General features: G+C 42.8%; 1 protein-coding gene across 1 annotated transcript in view; it reads left to right on the top strand.

The window, feature by feature from the left end:
* Positions 1–305: 305 nt before the first annotated feature.
* Positions 306–10,463, top strand: part of GCN1 (GCN1, eIF2 alpha kinase activator homolog) — a 42,369-nt gene continuing 32,211 nt past the window's right edge. The window contains exons 1-16 of the mRNA XM_009287544.1: positions 306–362; positions 602–704; positions 1,256–1,319; positions 1,905–2,036; positions 3,235–3,343; positions 4,068–4,166; positions 4,249–4,383; positions 4,899–4,967; positions 5,054–5,162; positions 5,579–5,653; positions 5,914–6,042; positions 6,274–6,324; positions 6,768–6,866; positions 7,148–7,321; positions 8,875–9,027; positions 9,795–9,887. Coding sequence (XP_009285819.1) covers positions 306–362; positions 602–704; positions 1,256–1,319; positions 1,905–2,036; positions 3,235–3,343; positions 4,068–4,166; positions 4,249–4,383; positions 4,899–4,967; positions 5,054–5,162; positions 5,579–5,653; positions 5,914–6,042; positions 6,274–6,324; positions 6,768–6,866; positions 7,148–7,321; positions 8,875–9,027; positions 9,795–9,887 — 1,651 coding nt within the window. The remainder of the gene's footprint in view (positions 363–601; positions 705–1,255; positions 1,320–1,904; positions 2,037–3,234; positions 3,344–4,067; positions 4,167–4,248; positions 4,384–4,898; positions 4,968–5,053; positions 5,163–5,578; positions 5,654–5,913; positions 6,043–6,273; positions 6,325–6,767; positions 6,867–7,147; positions 7,322–8,874; positions 9,028–9,794; positions 9,888–10,463) is intronic.

Here is a 10,463-nt window from a genome sequence, read left to right as displayed (position 1 = left end):
TCTGGCGAGTCTGATTTACAAAATCCCTGCGACGTGCGTATTAATTCTGGAAAAGACTAAAGGCGAGCGGTTTGTTCTTGTGCTGGGCCTGCGTACAGAATTTCACAACTATTGACAGCCTGAAACCACGGATCAGTTTTTCAGGATGGGCAGTTACAGTCAGCCCTGGGTCGTCGTCAGTTAGAAGTCCCCCTTCGGGGGTGCGTGGCCTTTAGGAGATAACGTACACTGAAAAGTACCTTTGCCATTCTTGAAGTGCTTTTTTTTTTTTTTGGGTGCTTTTAAAGGTCCTGTACTCCAGACTAATGATCTTACCTCTCACTCTGTCCTACTTCTGGAGGGGTAAATGTATCTTACAGAGCGTGAGTGCTGTGACAGGGACACAGGTTAACAAACAGAAAGCAGTCATCCTTCAGCCAAAGGGGGAGGTTTCTGAATTTCATCATATATGATGTACGGTGACCCTTTCCCCAGCAGATAAGACTGTGGGTGCTCACATTTGGTGTGGCGGCAGATGATATGTTTTGCTTGCCCTGGTTTTGTGTTTTGTGTGTTGATATCAAAGGCAGTCTGATGTGTTTTCCCCTGTGTGTGGTTTTAGATTTCTGATACACTGAAGCGGTTTGCGGTAAAAGTAACTACAGCCAGCGTGAAGGAACGGAGAGAGATCCTCAGTGAGCTGGGAAAATGCATTTCTGGGAAAGGTAAAAGCTTTGGGGCACTGTTCTGGTTACCAGGGTGGAGAAGAATGTTAAAATGTTTTGTTTAAAAGGCTGTGTGAAACTTGTGGGTGGTTTTTTGAAGCAGGGGGCTGGCAGCGTTTAGAGTCTATGCTTTCTCACAGCATTAATTCTAAGCATGGGTTTTGAAGGTAACACAGAACTCCAGTTACTAGCATGTGTGCTTTTCCAGTTAGTAGTACATATATATATGTAGAGAGAGGGAGAGTATGGAAGGGTTTAGATAGTCTTAATAAAACAGTTGAAACAAATTTTAAAAAATCTTTTTGATTTCTCTCATTTTCTGAAGATGACTGCGGAATAGCATGTGCTCCAATTTTGCCCTTATTTTTAAAAATATGCATAAAATGTATAAAAAGAGAGAACTCCGACTATGATCCTTGCAAACAATTTCATAGATGTATAGGGGCTGTGAGCAGTTCACTGATTTCAGTTGTGAAGTGAATCATGTTTGTGTCAAAGATTAAGAGCTCATCAATTTACAAAGAAATATTTTGAAATACATCCTGTTACAGATCTTCCAGAGGGTGCAGTGAAAGGCCTTTGCAAACTCTTCTGCCTTACTCTGCATCGATACCGGTGAGTAAACTAATGTAGAAAGGCTGTGTTATTTGATCTGTCAGTATTTATTAGTTAAACTGGATTGGAGCATCTGGAAATGTTGGCGTGCAGTGTCAAATATATGCGTATGACACTGAAAGATGCCATCTAGTAATTAGGCTCTCAAGTTAGGTTTGACATTAAAAAGTTTTACAATGCTTACCTTGTGTTTCACTTTTAATTTTGAAATTAAAACTTGCATCCCGTGGTTCAGTTTGCAAGAATGAATGCCCGTGTCCTTGTGAAGCAAGACTAAGATGTCTTTTAGATGTCTTGTAGACACTTTTTAGTTTGGATTAAATTGTGGCCTGTTGAGGAGAAGCTGTTCAGAACCTGTGTTTTCTTCTGCAACCTGTCGGAAAGCCTCGGCATAACTTCTGTCAGCTGAAGAAGGGAATGGAACTTTTTGCCAGAAACTTCTCCTCTTCTTGGAACAGCAAGGATAAAATAACTATTAGCTGGACTGCTGAAATGAGAAAGCAGAGCCCTTTGTGTGATGCAAGTGTAGTAATGTGTAATGTTGGCAGGATTTATAATATTCATGGAGATTATTTTTCATTCTAGCGATGCAGCATCCCGCAGAGCCCTGCAGCTGGCGCTTCAGCAGCTCGCAGAATCCCAACCAGATGCAACAGCAAAAAACCTTCTGCAGTCACTTCAGTCTTCAGGGATCGGCGGCAAGGCTGGAGTTCCCAGGTGCTGGATAAGTTGCTTTGTGTGGAAGCAGTTCTGAGTTGCTGGTAGTTGCTCTTGTGTTCAGAATGGTTCTGCTGCTGCTTGCCAGAGGTGTTAGAAACACTTAGAGGCAAAGCTCTTAATGACCATTGAAATGTTCCTCTCTTACCTCTTTCACGTCTTCTGGGAACGCAGGACTTTCTTGGTGTTACTGCTGGTGGATTGGGTCTGAGTTACGGTTTTGCCTTTGTTAACCTTCAAGTCTGGAGAGATGAGGAACAAACTTTTATCGAGAAACAGTCACCAAAATGGTTAGGAAAGGGGATTTCCTCGCCCATCTGGTGTTCAGCTGGTGGAATTCAAGACCTTATTATAGACAGGGAGGCAATGAAATTTAAAGATGAGCTGAGAAACACATGGCTCATCTATTGTGGTAGCATGTGGGAACACTAGTGGTTCCAAAAGGTGACTTAAGGTATTGTTCAGTGGATACAGGCCACAGAGTGCCGTCCTGCAATGCCTCCATGGCTGAATAGAAGTGTAGCTTTTAGAAAAACATCTGATCTTGGTTTAAAGGCTTGCAGTGATTCGATATTCACCCTTCAGTCGCAGCGGCTGGCCTTGTGCAGAAGGACACTTTCTACGTTCTTTCACTTAGAGGGAGAGATCAAAATGGGGTGAGGATCCTCAGGGACCTGCGAGGTGGGATCCGTTACCTGAAGTGGAGGGAGGAGGTGAGAGTTAGCAGAAACCAGAACTGAGTAGTGTGCCAGGAGGGAATGTAAGCTGAGAAACAATTTGGCAATCTAAGGCTGGGAAGCTCTGCCAGTAAAGATCAGCGGCAGATGAGAAAACTTGAGTCACTTTTTGGGCACTCTCAGTTGGCAAAGTATTTAACTCTCATTTCTGTAATGCCACTGGGAAGATCCAAAAATGGCCTGTCTTCTGTTAAGGTTTTTCATTCCCAGCAGGCAAAATTTAGCCTCTTTTGTGCCGTTCAGAAGTTCTAACTGTTAAGCAGGAGCTGGAACACATAGCTTATGAAGAGTGATTATTTCCTTTACATGCTAAGACTTCAGCTGTATTTTTCTGTGATAAAATTGCCTCGCTTATAAGGTGGCGTTCTGACTTGGGCAAAGATGAGTCTGTTATGTACTAGTAGATGTAAGTTACATACTGGGAGCTGTAGATTTACTTCCTTCCCCGATTTGTACAACAGTAAGAGCAGTGGATCTGCAGCTCTGCTGGCACTCTCCTGGACACGCCTGCTTGTACGCACAGTCTTTCCAACACCTGACAAGAGACAGGGAGAAACATGGAAAAAACTGGTAGGTTCTTTTTGGTTTGCAGAAATATCCCTTCGGAGATAAGGACTTAAATATTTCTAATGTCTTTTAAGTTGCTGAAACATTGCAAATAATTCTGAACGTAACTGATAACGTCATGTTAAAATCCAGGTTTACATGACAATCTTTTTTGCTTCCTGGTGTATTTTGATCTCTCCTATTCCACTGGGGAAAGCAGGAAGTGTATAAAGCATGAGAGTGGGGCAGTCTTGCACGTGCGCAGAGCTGCTCTGCATACTATGGTGTATAACACTGTTTCTAGACTAGGTGTGCTAGTGGTGCCTCCAAGGTGCAGTCTGCAGCATGGCATGAATTCCTTGTGCCTCCCTTGAAGTAGTTGCATGTGATACTCTGTCATATAGTGCCAAGTAGCTTTTTGCTTTCTTTTCACCTACTTTAACAACCTGAACCTGCAACCATGCTCACAGCACCTTGGAATATAGTTGGAACACATTTTAGGAAGAGATGTAATCTGATATAAATTGCTGTTTTCAAAGTCAGAGTTTCCAAAACTGTTATGGATGGTTCTGCAAAGTGGTGCGTGTGGGATGAAAGCAAAATGGCAGCTTGTTGGAAGAACTTAGATGACCTAAAGACTTTTTCCTGAGCAGATTCAGTTAATCACTGGCATCTGACACGTCTTGTTTGATCTCAGCTCTCTGAGAAGCAAGTGCATGAAGGTTTTCTCGGCTGTTTCCCTTGGCAGGTGGAGGTTCAGTGTTTGCTCCTTTTGGAAGTCCTGGGAGGTTCTCATAAGCAGGCGGTGGATGGGGCCGTGAAGAAATTGAACAGGCTGTGGAAAGAGGTGATACATGCCTTACGTGACCATATTCAATAGCTGTTCTAGGTTCTGTTGTGTTAATGTGCCTTGCTCTTTTTCTTTTCAGAACCAAGATCTGGTGGATCAGTACCTATCCGTCATTCTTGGTCTTGAACCAAACCAGAGTTACGCTGCAATGCTGGGACTTGCCGTGCAGTTTTGCACAGCCCAGAAAGAGATTGATATTATTAAACGATACAAGGTAAATCTGTTGTACTGCTTTTTTTTTTTTTTTTGGTAATAACTAGCGTCACTTCTCATCATGGAGAAGGGGGCTGAACAGATGTCTCAGTGAGGTTGGTACTTTGCATCTGCCCCTGGTTTCGTTATCTGTCAATTCAGTAGTCGTGCACTTCTGACTAAAACAGCTGGGACAGATTTATAGAGGAGGTGCCAGATACGTGGCTTTTTGCGGTGGCCTGTGCATTTACGTAGATGGCCAACACTGCAGCTTTCTGCCTTCTTCCCTGTTGTAGGAATGGAAGGCAGTGTTTAGCTTTCAGTGTGTTTTGAGTGTTGGGCTGAAGGGTAGAGCAGAGAGCACTGATCTCTGCTTGACTGTCTTATGTGAGGATGGAAGCAAAGCTTCTGCTTAGTGGATAGGGCTGCCTTCCAGAGGAGAATGAGGTGGGGTGTCAAGCCTGGCTTCCTGATGGTGTGTGGGGAGCTGTGTATAGGTTGCGATGTGGCTGTAATGTGGTGTTTCTGCTTGTTCAGAGTGCTCTTCTGGATTTCTACTTGAAGACCATCCTTATGAGCAAGACAAAGCCTCAGAAGCACGTGCTGGTGAGACATACTGTTACAGAGCTGTTTGTGCTTTTGTCCTACGTGCAACGTCCACTGCTGTGCTGAGCGTTTTGTTCCCTTTGCAGGACAGCTGTTCCCCGCTTCTTCGGTACATGTCTCACGCTGAATTCAAGGACTTAGTTTTGCCAACTCTGCAGAAATCCCTGCTACGGAGTCCTGAGAACGTAATTGAAAGTGAGTCTGTCATCTCTCTGCATTGCTCTGTCAAAGAGCACGAACAGTTGTTCCTTAGAGGTCTGGAGTTGCGGGGGGAGTGTGTATCCCTGGACGATGCTTTTGGTCCTGCGAGCGCAGGCGGCAGGATTGTCTGGCGTCTAAGGATTGGATGTGGAGAAGCAACATTTGTGGTGTGATCCCAAGTGTCTGGGTATGTGATAGCTACTATTTGCACTGAGGACAGAATTTCACAGCTGAGTGCTAAGAATAATCCCGAATTAATCTGTTCACTGGGCATCAATTTCAGTGTTTTTTCTTCCTACTCCTTACTGACCCTGTCAGCTCTTGATGTGAACTGTGGGGAAGGGTGTATTAAAATGCTAAAACCAGTTTCTTAACAAAATGTAATATGCCATTATCTCTTCTGTCTTCAGCAATCTCTTGCTTGCTCGTATCTGTGAACCTGGATCTCAGCCAGTATGCTCTAGACATTGTGAAAGGACTGGCCGGTAAGTACTCTAACTTCTGGAGGGAACGATGAATTCAGAATCAAGCTTTCTTCAACTTTCTGGCTGTACCTCTAACAGCTTGATTACGGGTGAAGGGGTTGTTTTATGTGGGAGGGAGGATGATGCTGTAACTTGGAACTGGAATAGTTCACGTGACGGTTCCAGAAGCTGAGTCAAGCCACATGTAAAGATACGTCCTTGTCTTGCTGATTTTATGCAGTATGTCGTAAGGAGCTCTTAGCTTGTGCTTTATTTTCTAGGTCATTTGAAATCCAACAGTGTGCAGCTGATGGATGAAGCAGTTGTGGCATTAAAGAACTTGGCTCGACAGTGTAGTGATCCTTCGGCCGTGGAGTCGCTGGGCAGACACCTTTTTGCCATCCTTGGGGGTGAGTAAATTGTAGGATAAGCAGTGGGGGAGAATAAAAGTTTGCCAGCTTCAAGGAGTTTTGTGTATTGTATTTTCTGTTGTCTTTAGCTGCCTGTATGGTAGGGGTGGCTCAACGTGGATCAGGGGTAATGGGGCAAGCTTTTGTATTTTTAGAGAAGATTCTTGATGTAGCCCATAGCCGTTGTCTGTCTGTAAGTCAGCCATCACCCGTTTCGTTTCTTGTTGGCAGGCTCAGAAGGGAAGCTGACAGTTGTTGCTCAGAAGATGAGTGTCCTTTCAGGTGAGGATCCTAGAAGAAAGCTGCTTCTCTGGTGGAGGAAATTTAGCGGAAGGCTGAATGAAAGGGATCTGTACTTAAACCTTTAGGATTCCCTGCCTGTCATTCCGAATTGGCTGTGGTTAATGTCATAGAGGGTGCTGGATACCACATGCCAGTTCTTGACTTTCTCTTCAAAGGAAATAATTGGCTGGTAGGCTAAAACGTTTTATGCAAGGAAGAAGATGACTGTATCCTGAGTACAAATGAAGACAGAGGTCCTGCAGTGTTGGTACATGATGGTCCTGCAGTGTTGGTACATGATGGATGTGACATCCAGATGTAGTGACAAGAGAGAGAGATGTCTGTGCAAGGATTAAAATGTGAAGGGTCACTCTTGATTGTTTTTAGATTGTGCAGCAAGTGCTGGTAGTTTGGGAACTAATGAGAGAATTCTGTCCTTTCAGGGATTGGCAGCCTTAGTCACCATGTAGTTGCTGGATCCTCTAGCCAAGCTCTGACTGGAACTGTGGCTGAGCTTTTCATCCCCTTCCTGCAACAAGAAGGTGAGACCTCTTGCCTTTGTTCTGGGTTTGCTAAGCTGCTTTTGTCTTGAGCAGGATTTTCATATGGCCTGTTACGCAGGATAAATCCAGATTCTCACCTGTTGTGTTATAAAATCCCTTGCCCTGTTTTGATGAGCAGCCCCACGGAGACAGTGCTGTGTCTGTTAGAAGCACATGCATTCTTTTCCTGCCTCCTCCTGATGTTGCTACCCGCTTTCTGTTTCATGTTCCTGTGTGTTATGCAATTGCCGTACTGATGTGAGCTCTGTGTTACTTCCTAGTCCATGAAGGCACGTTGGTTCATGCAGTCTCTGTCCTGGCTCTTTGGTGTGTTCGGTTCACCACGGAAGTTCCTAAGAAGCTGGTAGAATGGCTAAAGAAAGCCTTCAGCCTTAAAACCTCTACTTCAGCTGTGAGACATGCCTACCTGCAGTGCATGCTAGCCTCTTTCAAAGGTAAAACTGTGCAGCTATTAATAACTCTCTTGACTGTGTGGCTTAAGAGAAGAGTAATCAACTTCGGTACTTCCTGATATAAATTGCTGTGTGGATCAAGGAAGATTTTTATAAGGCAATATCTGTTCAATGACCTCCTTCGTATTTCTCCTTAAACTCTCTTTTGCCTTCAAGTTTATAAAGATGGTTTGTCTCCTTGTATAACTAGCATCACTGCCCATCGTGCTGTCTTCATATACCCCCAAAGAAATTTTTGATTGCTTTATTTTTGTCTGATACTTAGATTGTGAGGTTTCTAGCTCAGGAACCATGCTTTTGCTTTATATAGCACCCAGCACACTGGCATCCTGGTCTGTGGCTTTGGCTCTCAGAAGCTTTAAAAAAATACAAAAAAAAAAAAAACTAATGTGTTTGAAATGAAGATCTTCAGAAATTCTAAACTTTTGGTGATTTTTTGAGATTTGCTTCTGTTGGTCCTATCCCCTTTGACTTCAGCATTTCATCCATGGGTCAATAGGCGATCAGTTTGATGCCTGTATGTGAGATCTCCCTTTCTTGTTGACGTGGTGTGAATCAAAAAGATGGTATACATTTGCTTAAGAGATCAATAACTCAATGTATTGTATAGATACAATGGATTTGCCATAATTTCCTCAATGTGGATACGAGTGAAATTGTAATTCTACATTTTTTCTATTGTAGCTACCAGGAATTTCTGTGTTATCGTAGGGCTGACAAAAACCACTCTGAAAACTGCTTAGATATCACAGGATGGTGGTCCTTTCAGAGACATCAATATGGCAAACTTGAAGTTGCTCATGATTGCCATGGGCAAGGGCGATTACTTGTGTGTGATGTGTGCAGCTGTTCAAGGGATCAGGGCTCAAGATAATTCATATTCCAAAACAATTTACTCCCCACTGGAACGCTGACTACCGTTGCTTTGACCCACCCAGTGACGCATCCAACTGGGGCATAAAGAAAACAGAGATTCTAACTCTTACGAGTTAATGGTTAAAACACTACCTGCGAATACTTAATGTAGAAAATCACAAGGTCTGTCGTGTGTGAGGTGTTGTTTCTGGAAATACCGGGAACACCTAGCTCAACTTCCATGGAAGTGAGGGTCGCAAACTAGTGGGATTCCTTGACTTGTGAATGTTTGAAGTGGAACAGATGATTGTGGCTTGCCGGGAATTTACTTTCCCCCTCTCGGGGAAACATAACCTTTGAAGTCAGACTGCCTGTGATTTGAACCAGTTCCTTTAATGTAACTGAATTAGCATTTTCTTTTGCATCCCATGAACAGAAACTTTTATTGAGATGGGAACGCTTTATCTGTGAGGAAAGGACTAAAGTGGTTATCATCTAGCTTTTCATAAAGTTTAACGATAGTAGTGATTGGCAAATACTCTGGGAGATTTCAGAGTCTTCCCAGTATGTGTCTGGTTCCTTTCCTTGTCTCATGACAACAGAAGAACCATTGATACCCTTGTGGTGTAAAGTGTGAAGGACCATGTTGTTCTGTAACTTGTCTCTTTCTGTCTCCTCAGGTGACACATTATTACAGGGAATGGACTTGCTGCCAATGCTGATCCAGACAGTAGAAAAAGCAGCTTCTCAAAGTACTCAGGTTCCCATGGTAACTGAAGGAGTTGCTGCAGCTTTGTTGATCTGCAGGATGTCTGTAATTGAGGGACAAACTGGTAAGGTCACAAAACGTTTAGTAGAATCCAATATAAACAGGTTCTGAGGGTTAACACTTCCTTGACAATGTGCATGAGATACTATTCCTTCATCTGTGTATCGTTTCTGCATAGAGAATCATTGCCCTTTTGTAAACCAGGGAAGGATTTATTCCCATCTCTCTTGGTAATGTTAGTGAAGAACTCTTGCTCTTCCACGGCTTTGTGAATTCCAGCTTCCATTCACTTAGGGCAGTATTCCTCTTTATTCTGACAGGAGATGTTCACCCAGACCTTACATGGTAGGACTTGACTGATACATTAAAAGTATTACTTGCTTGTTATTTGGGTAGTATTTTTACAAACCATCTTTGGAAAGCATGAGGACAGGAATTCTTGTCTTCCATTAGAGGATATTACAAGAACTATCTGAATTCATACATCTGCCAGGATATAAATCCAGGTGTGTTCTGTCTGTCAAAAGCAACACACCACTTTGCTCCTTTCCTCATTTTTAGCAAGGCTTGCCCTATGAAAGGTTAAGGTGAAACAGACTTTACATTTCACAAGTGTGAGTCAGAGAAATATATTTTTTTCAGTAGATGTTTTTGGGGCATGCTTATAGTTCTGAATGAGAGAAATGAGAGGCTTTATAGCTGAAGACGAGTAAAGCTAGAAATAATTTTGAGTGATTTTGGGAGACAGAATTCTATGGTATTTTATGTACGCTGGTGAGTTCTGACTTATTTTGAAACATCCTTGAGAGACATCTATTCTTTTCCTGTCAGAGTCTAAGCTGAGTGGTTTCTGGCAGCTGATTCTGGATGAGAAAAAACAAATTTTTACATCTGAGAAATTCTTGCAGTCTGCGCCAGAGGAAGGTAAATTCTCAGTTATTGTGTATCTAGTTGCTGTTTAACTCTATTACTTAGTACTTATAAGAGCTACTGTTGCTGTTAGCCCTGTTCAATGATCCTTGGAGGATCCAGTTTCAGGTTAAAATGAACAGTGTCCTCTTTCAGAAGTACTTCTAGACTAGTTGTAGTCTAAGCTTGACGATGAATTAATTTATTTCTTAATGAACCTGAGTTATCAAACATTTATAATTCCAAATGTGTATATTCTGTAAAAGTCTTTCCAATACAAAATGTGTTTGTGTTGTGTCCCAGTTTCTAAGTAAATAGTTGCAGCCAATCTAAGGGACATGAGAAGCCTAAAATTAAGAAGATAGAATCATAGAATAGAATCATAGAATCATAGAATCATTGAGGTTGGAAAAGACCTCTAAGATCATCGAGTCCAACCGTCAACCCAACACCACCATGCCCACTAAACCATGTCCCTAAGCGCCTCATCTACACGTCCTTTAAACACCTCCAGGGATGGGGACTCAACCACTTCCCTGGGCAGCCTGGTCCAATGTTTCACCACTCTTTCAGTAAAGAAATTTTTCCTCA

Source organism: Aptenodytes forsteri, unplaced genomic scaffold, assembly GCF_000699145.1.
Source record: "Aptenodytes forsteri isolate BGI_AS27 unplaced genomic scaffold, ASM69914v1 Scaffold297, whole genome shotgun sequence".
Lineage (NCBI taxonomy): Eukaryota > Metazoa > Chordata > Aves > Sphenisciformes > Spheniscidae > Aptenodytes > Aptenodytes forsteri.
Note: the sequence above shows the minus strand (reverse complement) of the source record. Positions and strands in the feature narration are given on the sequence as shown.